General features: G+C 33.5%; 1 protein-coding gene across 4 annotated transcripts in view; it reads left to right on the forward strand.

Moving 5' to 3' along the window:
* MLF1 (myeloid leukemia factor 1) overlaps nucleotides 1–15,543 on the forward strand; it is a 32,645-nt gene extending 17,102 nt beyond the window's left edge. Inside the window, exons 3-9 of one of the 4 annotated variants that reach the window (XR_015727921.1) lie at nucleotides 3,727–3,768; nucleotides 7,303–7,386; nucleotides 8,497–8,625; nucleotides 10,324–10,483; nucleotides 12,085–12,223; nucleotides 12,980–13,042; nucleotides 13,751–13,809. Coding sequence is in view for 3 of the 4 variants with exons in the window: in XM_045811797.2 (XP_045667753.1) it covers nucleotides 3,727–3,768; nucleotides 7,303–7,386; nucleotides 8,497–8,625; nucleotides 10,324–10,483; nucleotides 12,085–12,223; nucleotides 13,751–13,853 (657 nt within the window). In the remaining variant the exon portion in view is untranslated. Of the gene's footprint in view, nucleotides 1–3,726; nucleotides 3,769–7,302; nucleotides 7,387–8,496; nucleotides 8,626–10,323; nucleotides 10,484–12,084; nucleotides 12,224–12,979; nucleotides 13,043–13,750 lie in introns of all 4 variants that reach the window. The other 3 variants (XM_045811797.2, XM_087870311.1, XM_045811807.2) reach the window with 3 other exon arrangements.

Here is a 15,543-nt window from a genome sequence, read left to right on the forward strand (position 1 = left end):
GCTTATGTTATAGAAATAACTATTATATAAAAAGATGGACCTGTTGGAAAGTGAATCCTTTAACAATGAATTGTTAGCTTTATGAAATTCCACCGCACTATCAAACTTTAGGACCATAGAGTTATATATTATAAGCCAAACTTAAAGCATCGTTTTTCATGTAGTTTGTTTTGCATGGATACTTTGGGCCTTCAAAACTTAGATTAACTTTTAACTGTATTTAAATACTTGCATAACTACAGAATATTTTCATAAGTTTTATCTGAGAGCAAAACTAGGTGGTTACAAATATATTCAACTAAAAAAAAAAATCCAGGATGCTTATATATCTTAATTACTTTCTTGTCTATTTTATTTCTATTGAATTTTCAATCTCAGGAATGGCAGTTCTAGAATAAAAATCCCACAGGAGTTTCTGGTTTTGTTTTCTATTAATTAGTTAATTTTTACTATTACATAAGTCTTTCATACTTAGACATAAATATGTCATATGTATAGCAACCTAGGGAGGAAAGGTGAGCCATATCTCGCCAGTATAAATTGTAAATATACAGGAAAAAATGAGTTTTGGCTAAAAGAGAGGCTGAATATTTCAAATACTCCTAAGAAGTTTGATGTATAAAATTAGATTTACCACATAAATGAAATTTTCACATTCTTTTTCTTCTTATTCCATATGTATTACTCATATTTCAATTTGTTTTCTTTCAATTAGTGACGAGTGGTATTTTTATATATATTTTTTACTTTTAGGGCTATCAGTTTCCATAAAAGTTTAAAATTAAGATCTAAGGAAAAATTATCAAGGAGGGCAGAAATATCAATTGTAAAGACATTCTGAAATTTTATCTTTCACATGAGCATTGAAATATTTTGTCTATCTGCTCTAACCATAGCAAGGCAGATGTAGGGCTCTATATAGTACTTTGTATTTATGTGCATAAATGAGCTACTTGTAGCTTTTGTAGAAGAACGAAGAAGTGACAATTTTATTCCCGATGGAAAAAGTCATTATATCGTATCAACTATCTTAGAATGCTAACACCCATGCACTTTTTTCTTGTTCAAATTTTATGAAAACCCTTTGCCAGCCAAGAGTACTGATATTATCCTAGGGCAGTAATAGTTTTTAAAATATAGATTTACAGCAGAGTTACAGCAGATTTTCCAAGGAACATTCAGCCTCTCTTTTAGCCAAAACTCATTTTATAATTTATCCTGGGGAGAAATGCCTCTCCTTTTTTCCCATAGGGTGTGATACATTTGACATGTGTATGTCTAAATGTGAAAGACTAAATGTAATAGCAAAAATAAATAAATAAATTTTTTAAAAAATAGTAACAAAAGACCTCTATGCCAACTTGAACTTTTCTAAGTCAGTGTTTTATAACTAGAGGTGAAGGTAAGAACAGAAATTAGAAATTGACTGCAGGGGGCGCCTGAGTGGCACAGTCGTTAAGTGTCTGCGTTCAGCTCAGTGTGTGATCCCAGCGTTCTGGGATGGAGCCCCACATCAGGCTTCTCCACTAGGAGCCTGCTTCTTCCTCTCCCACTCCCCCTGCTTGTGTTTCCTCTCTCGCTGGCTGTCTCTCTCTATCAAATAAATAAATAAAATCTTAAAAAAAAAAAAAAGAAATTGACTGCAGAAGATGGGAAATACTGCTGCTATTTGAAAAGAGCACAGCCAAGAGAACAATAGGCTTTTTTGAGCATGTGAGCAGTTCTAGTCCATTTAAACTTTAATAAAAATTCATAGAAAGCTTCTCTCTCTCTCTCTCTCTCTCTCTCGTGAAGCCATAAAGTTTTAAAAATTTTTTTTAAAGATTTTTCTTATGTATTTGAGAGAGGGAGAAAGAGAGTGCATGTATGCCCATGAGTGGGGGGAGGGGCAGAGGGAAAGGGAGAGAGAGAATCCTAAGCAGACACCATGCCCAGTGCACAGCCTGATGCTGGGCTCGATCTCATGACCTTGAGATCATGACCTAAGCTGAAATCAAGAGTCAGGTGCTTAACCAACTGAGCCACCCAGGCTCTCTGACATTTGTCATCTTTATCAGCCATTTTATGAAGGAAAACAGACTCCTACAAAAATAGGGAAGCATCAGCTATGCTATTTTCTTGTTTATATTATTAGCATTTTCTTTAGTTCATGATTTCTTTATGGGGATATTTTTAAACCACTTGTCCATTTTGGGAGGATTAGTTTTGCTTAAAACTAGATAATTAATTTTTTTAATTTTTTTAATTTTTTAGATTTTACTTATTCATTTTAGAGATAGAGCATGAGCGGGGGGTGGGGAGAAGTAGAGGGAGGGGCAGAGGGAAAGGGACAAGCAGACTGCACACCCCATTTTGGGGCTCGATACCATGACACTGAGATCATGACCCCAACTGAAATCAAAAGTCGGCTGCCCAACTGACTGAGCCACCCAGAGGCCCCTAAAACTAGATAATTTAATCTGTAAATATATTTAATTAAGCAGTTTATAATTCAAGATATGACATGTGACCATCTAACATTTAGATAGAGTGATGGCACCAAAGTCAATCTACAATGTTTTTGATTTCAGTGAAAAGAAATAGAGAAATTATATTGATGTGTCCAATATTCTTTGGAGATTACTGTTCTAAATATATAGTATAGGGGCGCCTGGGTAGTGCAGTCGTTAAGCGTCTGCCTTCGGCTCAGGGCATGATCCCTGTGTTCCGGGATCGAGTCCCACATCGGGCTCCTCCGCTGGGAGCCTGCTTCTTCCTCTCCCACTCCCCTGCTGTGTTCCCTCTCTCGCTGGCTGTCTCTTTGTCACATAAATAAATAAAATCTTTAAAAATAAATAAATAAATAGTATAAATATATGTAATCTGATAACATTTATTATAAAATTTAATATAAATACACAGTGTTCTCTATTTTTCAACATAATTTACCCAAGGAGGAAATTATCACTGAATGATGGTAAAACTTTATATATACCATTTACCCAAAAAATTAAATTTTACTTTCAATATTTGAAATTTCCAAGTAATGAAAGTTTTTAATGTGTATATATGTTTGTCTAAAATTTTATTTTTACTTATCTGAATCTACTGAGGAATATAATTTGTGAAATATTAGATAATTCCATCTATTATACTTAACATTCTTTTGCTTATCAAAGACCCTGCATATTTTTAAATCTGTGTGTGATCCTTTCTGAAGTCTATATTTTTTATTCCATGTATTAGTTCTTGGGAAATATTAATTTTTTTGCCCAATATCTCTACTTTTGAAATGTTATTAATGTAAATAATTGCTTATTTTAATTGGTTATAAGCAAGATTAACTCATCTTTTAAAAATATGGAATAGTTGAGCGAAGGAAAGATGAGATCTTAATCATTGTGCCTTATGTTTTAATTAATTTTGTGTGAATTTGCATTTTCTTTGAGAAATGTTTGTCTTAATCTATAGCAAAGACTTTTTCTTTCAACTGCCTTTGGTAAATACCACAGTAGTCACATTTAAAAGTGGTATATGGTCTCCCCCTTTGTCTTCCAGGCTCCTGTCAGGCTCTATGATGAATAATAAGTGGATAGTTTTTAAAATATATTTTGAGGATTTTTTTATTAAGTGGATCTAAAAGTTTGTTAGCTCTGAACTACGTGATTATATAGTACATTTCTTTCTTTTTTGGGGATTATTATATAATAAATATCATAACCAAAATTAACTGGATTTTTTTTCTAGGCAATGAATTCTCTTGTGCCTTTTGGCAGTTTTGGTGGTATGGTTCGTATCATGAGACACAAACCATTTTAGCAATATTTTCTGACAAATATTTATTTTTTATTAACTCAAGCAAAGTGAATTGGCATGCAGTTTCACTTATTTTCAAAATAGCTTTTTAGAATTTGTACTGAAACCTGTTTTATGTATTAGAGTATTCAGGCATGTTTTTTCTGAATTAAGTCACATCAACATATATAAAATCAGTCTTCAGAAAAGAAAAAATACATTTTAACAGATGAATATTCGCTTGATTTACAAAAGGGATCCCCATAGTTTGTTTGAAAGTTTGGACACTTCCACATGCTTATGATGACTTTCCCAAAGATGAAAAAGCACCAAACTGTAGCTAGAGGAGCACATTGGAGAAGCTCAGATTGTCTGCTTTTTCTAAAAGTTTTCTAAAGTTAATTTGTTCATGCAGCTTTTCCTTTCCCACATCTAAGTATGGCTACTCTACAACCAGCTTTTCTCCCACTCGTGTTTCTTTCTTTTCTGTGATGCTAGTTTCTAATACAGTTAAAAGCAGCCTGGGGAGTAGCAGAGAATAGCATGACTTTGGAACATTTCCTATGGATGCATCTATTCTCTTATGAAAAAGTTTCTTCTTCTTGTATTAGACTTAAGCCATCTGTCTCCTTAAAGTCTGACATACCTAACATTTGTCCTTTCTGATCAGAGTTTACAGTGGGACAAATTGACAAATTAAAAAAGTAGTTATAGCACAGAGTTATCAGTAAAATGATCAGGAAGTTTAGCATGCTATGGAAGCACAGATAGAAAAAAAACCCTGTTACCCAGACCTTTTGGTGGTAGGGTGGTGGTGTGGAGGTTAATCAGAGATTTCTGGGACCTTAAGGTTGAATAGGAGTTAGCAAGGGAAAGCAGGGAGAGGAGAAAAAGAGTATTCAACACAGAAGAGACAGCATATGCAAAGACCTGGTGGCTCAGGAGCTCAAAGATGTTTAGGATCACTTGGCCCTGGAGCATAAGTTGGAGAGTAGATAAAGATAGGATGGTAACCAGGGACTTCTTTTGATCCTGCTAAGGACTGTGGACATTATCTTAAGAACAGGGGAATCAGTTGATGAATTTTCAGCAAAATGGTGATAGAGGCAGATTCTCATTTTTAAAGATTATTGTGCCTTCAGTGGAAGGACAGATTAGAAGGGAACACCAGTCGAGGCAGGGAGGCCAGGAGGCTGTTAGGGTGTTCTGGGAAATATTAGTAATGGGTTCTACTAGGGCAATGCCTGCAGTGTCTCATTTGAGAGTTAAAGAGGTGAAATGGGTAAAACTAGGGGATTTACTGGGTTGAAAGGACAGTAAAGAGGGAAAAGGAAAGTACTATGCCCATTTTTTGGCATGAAGAATTAGCTAGATGGGAATGCTGCTGAGCTAAGGAATGGTGCGTTCATACAGTACAGATATGAGAGCAGGGGTGGTCAAAGGATCATTTCAGTTTGCGGTGTTGGGCATTTGAGGCATCTGTAGTATGTCCAGGTGGATTTATCTGGTGAAGAATTGAATATATGGGTTTGAGCCAAACTAGAGATAATTTGTTCATTCATTCAGCAAATGTTTATTGAGCCCTCCTTATGTGCCAGGGAATTACTTTAAAAGTATTGAGGATATAATAATGAATAAGACAGAGAAGATAGCCCTGCCTTCACAGAGATGATTTCTATGGAGTGGGAAGACAGGCAATAAAAAACAAAATAATTTCAGATAAAGTACTTCAAAGAGCTCTGAAGGAGATGAAGCAGGGTAATGATATAATGACAGATGGGAGGTGAAGCAGAGATTACTTTTATAGGTGGCCCTTCTAAGGAGGTGTAAATGGAATGATGAGAAGAAACTATGCTGAGAGTCAGGATAAAAACATTCAGGCAGAGAGAAGAGCGTGTGTACAAAGTTCCCGAAGTCTTTAGGAGCCCACTGGAATCTTAGCTCTAATTTGTTCCCACACTTTTGTCACTCCAAGGTTTTGGGCCACCCCACAGCAAGTACAGGTACATTTTGGATGGCGATTTGACAGTGAATTGAGAAAAGGGCATAATATACCCAAACATCTGATCTTTTCTTCCTTCTCCTCTGATTTGGGTTAGCCTTTCCAACTCTCATGAATTGTATCTCTTATATAGCCCTGATTTCTCAACCTGGTGTTGAAACAAAGTATTCAGAATGTTTCGTGAATTGTGTTGAATCTCTGAAATGCAGATTAATTCTACTGCGGTCCTTTGTGTACCCAAAGATATATCAGTATCTCCTAAATGTGCCTTTGTTGTTCCTTATGGTGTTAAGTGCAGGTTTTAAAGAAGAATTTGGTTTTCTCTTCTGTTTCCCATTGTTACAAGTAATAAAAACCCATTGGAAGGCAGAGACATAGACAGGCCTTTGATAATTCTTTATTGAGTCCCAGCTTGGCTTACAGTAAAAGAATCTCTAGAGGGGCTGAAATACTGGCACTGAACTACAGTGTCTTACAGGATTAAAAGACTCCTGTTTGAGTGGAGGAGTTCCTTGAATCAAATGCTCCTTCTGTTTTATAGTAGTAAACAATGTATCAGCTGGCACACTAAAATGTGTGCTTCACTTTTTAATTTCCCGTGAGTGTTCTAATGGTAAAACTTAAAAGATTTTTCGAGAGCAGAGCTGCTCAGCCCCTGACACCATTGTCATTTTAGGCTAGATAATTCTTGTTCTGGGGGGCTGTCCTATTTTTTGTAGGATTTTAGCAGCGTCTCTGACGTTTACTCACTAAATGACAGTCATACCCCCTCCTCAGTTGTGACACACAAAAATGAATATAATTATTAATGAATGTCCCCTGGGAGTCAAAATCAATCTTTACTAAAAAACCACAGTTCTAGAGGAATTAACTATTCTTCTAAAGAAGCATATGCCATGCCTACAGGGAATGTTCTATTGAGCCTTCCACTGTAGGTAGCAAATTCCAGGTCTACGAGTAGAGTGAATTAGCCTCTATTACTTGGATCCTCTTATGTAAAGGAGAGCTGGAGACCTCAGAGGCAGTTTCTATCAGCTGTGTCGTACTGGTGGAAGTGACATTGGTATCTTATACCCAAGTTTTATCGATTTGCATGGTGAGATATTGAGAGGGAAGAAGGAAAAACTTGAAAACTAGTCTATGCTAGAATTGTCCCAGCCCAGAATACACCACTCAGGACTTAAATATTAACTGAATTGTGTTTTGAGAAAGTTGATAAATGTGTTTATATGTTCATGCATGTATATATGTGTATATATACACATGTATGTATGCATGTATTTATAGTGTTGCAACTCCCTAATTATTTATATGTTGGCTGTTTGAGATTTTGTGTGTGCTTCCATTTTTTCTTTAACAAATCGCTTTTTCGTATAGTTCTTAAATTATCTTTGCCTGGTCAATTGCTGCATGAGCTCCCACTGTGTAAATCAAGAAAAAAAATTTTTTCAGCTGTTTCAGGAAGGTTGATTTGCTTCTTTTGTGTTGTACTTATAGTTAATAACATACTTCCTAATATCCTGTAGCGTACAGATGTCAACCCTTTTCAGGCAATGGACCGAATGATGTTAAATATGCGAAACAGTATGCAGGAATTACAAAGAAACTTTGTAAGTACTAAAAAATTGATGAGAACATTATTTCAGTTATTGGTACCCTATATTATAGTGGCTTTCAACTTTTTTTAATCGTGGTCCACGGTGGCTGAAAAATGTATCTTAACAGTATGACCCAGTACACAATACTTGTGTACTGTAAAAATAAACCCGAAACAGAAGTTTTGTGAGAAAATGATCATATTATTTACAGTGTGTGCTCTTATTTTCTATTTTAGTTCATATTTTAAAAATCCTGGTTAGAACCCACCAAATTGATTTCACAACCCACGAGTTTGAAAAATAGCACTAATTAACTTTCAAAATTAAAAAAACACAACAACCTCAAAAACATTTATCCTGCTGAAAATCACTATTGTAAATGAACATTTTATATATGAACTTAGACTTTTTAATTATTTTTAGCTTGTCTACTTAAAAGGATTTGTAACATTTAGGAAATCAAGTTTTAGTGTTTTCTTTTAAAAAGCTGAGACAGAAATTTCAGGAATGATGTTTAGGCATTGGATTAGATCCATAAAGTCCAAATAGTCATAAACTAGTGCTAATACTCTTTTCTACTCATAATATTAACATCAAAAATTAACTTGATTCAATATGAAGAAGACTCATATTATTTTAGTCATCCAGTTTAGAATCTAAGGATCATTTCAGAATGTCCAAATCATTCTTAATGGCATTATTAATGATTTTCATAATCTAGCGATCTGGTACCCACGGGAGGTATAAAACTTCTTGGTGTATGGCTAATTGGCTCAGCATTGGCAAAATTGCACACAGGGGTCAACCACTGACTGTAAAAGCATCATAGGCTTCAGAGCACAGCATCTGTATTTAAATCTGAGCTGTAAGTCTTTGGTCACAAAGACTTAAGGATCTCGGAGTGAGTCACTTCTTACTGTTCCTCGCAAGGAGAGTGAGAATTGGTACCTAACATGGAAGGAGATGAGGACCTTCCTGGGGGTGCCATTTGGATATACCATACTGATAGTATGGTACCCTTAGTAGATCTTTAGCTAGTATTGTTACTTATTTGAATCCTCTGATGTCAATTCTTCGTATTTGACTAAACTCTCTGGACTTAAAATTTATATTTACCTCTAGGGTCACCTTTCAGTGGATCCAAATGGACATTCATTTAGTTCTTCCTCAGTTATGACTTATTCCAAAGTAGGAGATGAACCACCAAAGGTTTTCCAGGCCTCAACTCAAACCCGTAGGGCTCCAGGAGGAGTAAGTATTTTCTGAGCATTCTTGGAACTTCATAAAGTTGTGGAATGATAGATCACCTATATCGGATTTTAATTATTAAAGCTTGATCTGATATTCTGGGGGTAGAGATGAGGAAAGAAGACACATATCACTGTGAAAAACAATAATGCTAACTGTACTTACTTAGTTTAAGGCATTTTTTTCCTACCCCTAACCCCTAACCCCTACCTCATGTGAGTATCTATTGATGTTTATTATTACCTTTACATGTTGACCAGGTAAGTAGGCACTAAAAGAAGTCTTTGTCTCATGAAATAAATGCCTACTTTTACTTTATATCTGAAGTAAATGAGTTTTGTTAACTCCTGAAATACTTCAAATGTACAGAAAAGATATAGAAAATAATATAATAGATATCCACATTCCTCCCACCCAGTTTAGTCAAATCATAACATTTTTCTCTATCTGCTGTAAGTTGTCTGTTTTGTTTTCTTTTTAAGCAAAAATATTAGATGCAGTTAAAGCTTTCAGTGCACTGTTCCCTCCCTGGTTCCTTTTCCCTTTTATTCTCTCCACAAAACAACCATTTTCTTGTATCTGGAACTTATCATTTTCATGTATGTTTTTATAATTTTCTTATGTATGCTTTCATAAAATATATGATAATTATTTTACAGGTTTCTAAACTTCATATAAATGGTTTCATGCTGCATGTGTCCTCTGCAACTTGACTTTGCTCAGTAATATGCTTCTGAGATTTATTCAAGTTGATATATGCAGCTCTATTTCTTTATTTTGACTTCTATGTATTATCCAAAATATGAATATACCAGTTTTTAATCTATTTTCCTGTTGATTGATATTTAGGTATTTCTAATTTTTCACTTATCATTACACATGTCTTCTTATGCAAATAGTCTAGGAATGGTATTGCTGATTTGTAGGAGGTGGGTGTCTTCATCTTTATGTAAAAATTACTAAGTTACTATCACATAGTGATTGAAACAGTTGGCTCCCACAAAGTCTGGTATGAGAGTTCCCATTTCCACACTTCCTCATTAGTATTTATAGTAAAAAACCATTAGGTTTGCCTGTTTAATGGGTATGAATAGTTCATTTTTTAGTTCTTACATATAAAGACATAACTTTTAATGATGCTCTTGCCATAGAGCAGACATTTTCATTTTAACTTGCTAAAAACGACATACCTCTTAAATGTAAACAATTCAGTTGTAGACATCCCATAGCAAACCATGCTAATATTAATAGTCTCTGGCTATCATGAATATTCTCATAAACCATAGAGTTGGTATGTAGGACCCATGAGATTCAAGCCCATCAGCATGACTGCTGAATAATCAGTTGCCCTTGCTTAGTAGGGATGGACTCCCAATTATTACACTGTGTTAAGGACAGTGTTGAAGGCACTAAGTTTTATATAATTATTATTTGTTTACACTATTTGATTATAACTTAGAAAAAGTTTAAATTGTGGTTCTATTTGCCCTAGACATTTTAATTTTAAGCAGTTCTGAAAATATCAGAGAACAATTACCACAATTTTACTGCAAGTTAGTAGTGGAAGTGAGTACCCAGTGTTTTTAAAGCTGTAGATTTATGGTCTTACCTCTGTAAGTAAACAGGTCCTGAGGAGTTGAGAATTACATCCATTCTCTGTATATTCAAGTAATAACTAATCTTTTTTCTTCATTTTTACAGATAAAGGAAACTAGGAGAGCAATGAGAGATTCTGACAGTGGACTAGAAAAAATGGCTATTGGTCATCATCTTCATGACCGAGCTCATGTCATTAAAAAGTCAAAGAACAACAAGACTGGAGATGAAGAGGTCAATCAAGAGTTCATCAATATGAATGAAAGTAAGTTGTCACAGAAAATAGCATTCTTCCTCTTAAAATAACAGCTGTACTGGTAGAACCCAATGTTTTTTGTAGAAACATTTCATAAGATGTCATTTTGAGGTATTTTATGAGTGATATGTGTAAGGACTACCTTATCAAAATAATAAAATTGTGGTTTCATTGTTTCATAGTACATTTGTTTTTTTTATAGTGATTTTTGGTAATGTTTTTTTTGTTTTGTTTTGTTTTATACTTGGAAAATGGAATCTTTTGGATTGCCATTTAATAAGACTTCCAGTAGGCAAAATGAGTTTTTAAATATTTCTGAGGTATATTTGAAAAGTATTAAAGAGAATAAAGAAGAAAATTAAAATTATCCATAATCTCAACCCAAAATAACTACTAATGTTTTAGTGTATTTGTTCCTAGTAGTTTTATGTATATATAAACACATACATTTTTTCTCAAAATTGGTATTTTACTATCTAGTTTATATTGTGCTTATTTTAATTCACCATTATAATTGCAAAAACAGTCACCTATGATATTATTTTTCAAAAACATTCTAAATGGTTACCTAAAAGTTTTCATGAAGGGGCCATAATTTATTTAAACCATTCTGTATTGTTGGACACTTTAGGTTTTGTATAGATAAGATTTTAATTTCTTGTATTGTTAGATAATATATCATGTATATGTCTTTCCATTTTCTAGATTTTATATTCATTCTTCAATGCATTTAAGTCCTTCCAGTGTTTTAACTCTTCTCATTGTAGTTTTTGGGTTATATTCATCTCCTACTTTCAATAAGTATTTTGAATGAAAGTGTTTTGTCACTTTAAATTTAAATTTTTTGAATGAAAATGGCTTAAATTATATCATTTTAGAAAAAGAAATTCTCTTATGGTTGGCTTAGAGAAAATAATTCTTATGCAATAAGATAGAAGCTACAACATCTTAACCTTTCTTTAATTTTAACCTATTTATAGTTTTGTCATAGTTAAATGTACACAGAATACTTCACAGTAATTAACATTTTGAAGAAAAATTTAGTGAGGGAACACATTATTATTATAAAGGCCACCTGATGGAACAAGTATTATCATTTACCCATTGTTGTTGTTATTGAAGTTAGATTGCCTACTTCATAACAAATTGACAGTTGAGATGAGTAACCTGTCTTAGGAAACTGACAACAGAAGCTTTCCAGGTAGGCCAAGTTATGTAGGAAAACAGTGAGGTTAATAGGAAGTGCTAGTTACAGGAGAAGTGCCCAAGTACAGAGGAAAAGCATGATTACCAGGAAGATGATCCAGGAAGAAAGACTGTAAGTCAGTGTAATTGGGTCAAAGCGTTCATTGGATAGAATAATATATCCAGCAGGTGCATGAAAAACCAGATCGTCAGTAACCAAATTATCAATAGGAATAAAAGAGGAACAAACAAAAAAGGAAATATTACTCTGAATCAAAAACCTTTATATTTGGAACAGTTCCCTACCTCTATCTTGAGGTTAGGCTGATGGAAGCACAAGGCCAGAATCAAGTATGTGGGAGCCAAGGCAGTTACTGACAGTTGATATCTTAATACTTGCCCCTTTATTTTGATATTTAATGTAGGTGATGCTCATGCTTTTGACAATGAGTGGCAAAATGAGATTTTGAAGTACAAACCAGCGGGACAGTGGCGCAATGTAGAAAACCCTAGGGTGCGAAGTGTTGGTCATGAGAATTCAGGCTGCCGAGAACTTAAAAGAAGGTAAAGGTTATTTCTAAAATAAATTGTGTTTTTTAAGAAGAATTAGAAGAAAGGTTATGTAACTTTACCTCTGTGTCAGGAAGTTTTGATTAACATCCGTTGTTTGTATCAACAGTATCTTTTGTGAAGGATGTAATGATTTTACCTTATATCTGAGCATTCCACACAAATTTGAATTTGTATCTAAAAACCCATAATATTTTAAGATTGTATGATTAGTAGCTCACTAGCAAATTATGCCTCAGAAGATAGGGGCTAAAATCCTTCTAAGGAAAAGTGAAATACTATAATGTAATTATTCTTATAAAACAGATTTTACTCTGAATATAGTAAGAGTCATACATTTCATGCCAAGTAAAGATACTGGTATCTAGAGATATGATAAGGGGAGAGGGGCTCTATTTGAAAAGCTTAACAAAAATTCCCTAGCAAGTCAATGGTAAATGCATTTTTAGATACTTGCATAATATATAACATTATTTGCACCTATATTAGGTATTAGAAATTAGATATTTTGGAAGCATTTTTCCAAAACTTTAGCCTCCTTTGGGATTACCATTGGAATAGCTGTGCTGAAACCACACCTTAAAGATTATAGAGATTTTTTACATTTAGTGTATATTCTAGTATATTCTAGAGTTAAGATTTAATTTGTTTCTCTGGGGAAAAAATGGAAAACAATACCTAGTTCCTATTAAATCTACACTTAAGAGAGAGAGACGCCTCACCAGGCCTTAAAACAGAAATCTGTTCTAGGCCATAAGAGAGTGGAGGATTGCTGCGGAAGGTGGAAGGCTTCACAGAATCAGCGGTGGACAAGTGGGTATCAAGTAAATCAGAAGCCTTGAGCAGTATTTTATGTGCTAGCATCTTTTATTTTAATATACTTATTTAGGAATTTAGAACTCTAATATTTTCCATAGAAAATTAGCTTCCATATTACTTTCAGACAATATTTGTCTCACTTTGTAAAGTTTATTGATAAAAAAACTTCACAGTGCTAAGTTTGACTATGAAATCCAGGTCCCTGTTAGAGAAAGCTTTGCTCTTTAAGGATGATCTATAAGTCTATGGCCCTATCAGTGGCATTTTCTATAAACTAACACTGTCCAATAGAACTTTCAGGAATGATTTTCTGTAATAACAAAAATGTTGTGTATCTATACTGTCCAATATGGCAGCCAAGAGCCACATGTGGCTGTTGAACCACATTGAAATATGGCTGATGCAGCTGAGGAACTGAATTTTAAACTTTATTTTATTTTAATTAATTTAAATGTGAATGATGTGGCTAGTGGCTACCATGTTGAATGGCATGGTTAAACAGTTCAATCTAGCTCAGGAAAGCAGCTGTTGCTTTCTTAAATGTGAATGAAATAGTCTCTCATATGTTTTTCAAAGCTATTACGGAAGTTTAGATAAAATTCTCCATAAATTGCATTGGTTTTTTGTTAAGTCATGTTTGTATTGATTTGTAAACTATTGGCCATTTAAAAATGGTATTAATGTTCATATTATATTTCTCAGGGAGAAACATCAAAGTCCAGCCATTGAACGTGGAAGGAGATCAAATGTTTTTGTGGACAAACTCAACATCAAAGGATCACCTGTGACAATCAACAAAAAATAAATAGCCTTGCATTTGATTTGTTTAGTTTTGATTGTTTTAACAGAGAAAGTAATGGTGCTGGGTTATACACATAAGACCAATCTCTTGTTAAATCAGTACTGTACTTAACTTTCTTCTGATATCTGAATGTTCTTGGATGTGCTAGCTTTATATTGTCCGTACTTTAGGAGTAAAACTTTGATATTCAACAACTTAAGTAAGTTGCTAAACATTCTATAAAACTCTTAAAACATACTAATTTTTAAAGCTGATTTTGCTTACCCAATTATCGCCCTATTGGCTATGTATTCTTTTATATATTCAAGATTGAATGTACAGCTAGCTAGGTTTATCCTATGTATTAGTTATAAGAAAGTAAAATGTTAAAAAACAGTCTCAGTTTTCACTAACACAATACTACAGTGATGTTAATAAAGGTAAAATTATTTAAATCAGATTTTATGTGTTATATAATAGCCAGCTAGCTTTAAGATTTTAAAAAATAAAGTGAAATTATCCTAGTACTGTTTTATGAGAAATTATTTTGATAAATGACATTGAAATAATCAAATAATTCTGAATTTTAAGGAAAGAGATTTTAAATTGCTAGTATATATGAGTTTTATTCTTATTTCTTTACACAGTGTATTCCTTTTTGTTCCATATTACATTCTTAACATTCATCAGACTTTACATTGATCTTTCTCTTTAACTTCTTAAGGTAGCATATTTCTGCTCTCCTTTCCCACAAACAGCTTAATCTGTCTCCACAGTTAATATTCGGAGTGTCCTTGGAGAAACTCTGCTCAGCCTTTTTGTGACATTTAGAAAAATGCATTTGGTATTCTGTAAACCTGAATGATTGATTGTCTCAAAATTTCTTAGACAGGTGATATGTGTGTTTGAGCAAGATACTTAATAATTCAGTCGTTCCCTTTTATACCATTTAAAAATTCAGCTTGAGCTTTTTTATTCTAGAATTCAAGCATTAATCTGTTTTTAGGAAAAGTTTGAAGTTTATGAGAATATAAAATCTTAACCCTTAAGTTTTCGTTGTTTCAGAGGGGAAAAAAGAACAGAAAATCCACTATCACTCTATAATCCTAGTATCTTGCTTTCTTCACTTTGGAAATAGAACTATGTGATTGTGCTTATATTCTCCTAGTTTTCCATATTACATCCTGTTAATTTTATCAGTGTGTTTCATGCCTGTAATTAGTTATTAGAATAAGATGCATACATGTCTGTTCATTTTTATAACAAAAAGTAATTGAGCATGTATTAATTAAAGATGTTAACATTTTCCTCTTATGCATACTTTAGTATACTAATAACATATTGGGAAGTTGTCATAAAGCATAAATTCTAAATAACACTTCTGCATAAATTTACTTGATAGAGAAAATCCCAATAGAATAGATGTTGTAATTATTCTTTTTCTGCTTAAATCATTACACTGATGATAACTTGAGTCAGTATATTCAAATATGAAAACACACTTTAATAAATAATTGTATTTAAAACAGTGTAACTTCTACACATCATGTAGCAGTTAGAGCATTTATAGCTATTTTTTCCCTCCCAATTTGTTTATCATAGAAAGTAAACAAAAATTGAATTAAATATATATTTCTTCTTATGACACAGTGCTTCATGTGGGGCCACCCATAAAACTATGTGACATAGATTAAATGTCAATTCTTTATGTTCA

The sequence above is a fragment of the Ursus americanus genome, chromosome 20, assembly GCF_024610735.1.
Source record: "Ursus americanus isolate L20-20 chromosome 20, mUrsAme1.1.p, whole genome shotgun sequence".
Lineage (NCBI taxonomy): Eukaryota > Metazoa > Chordata > Mammalia > Carnivora > Ursidae > Ursus > Ursus americanus.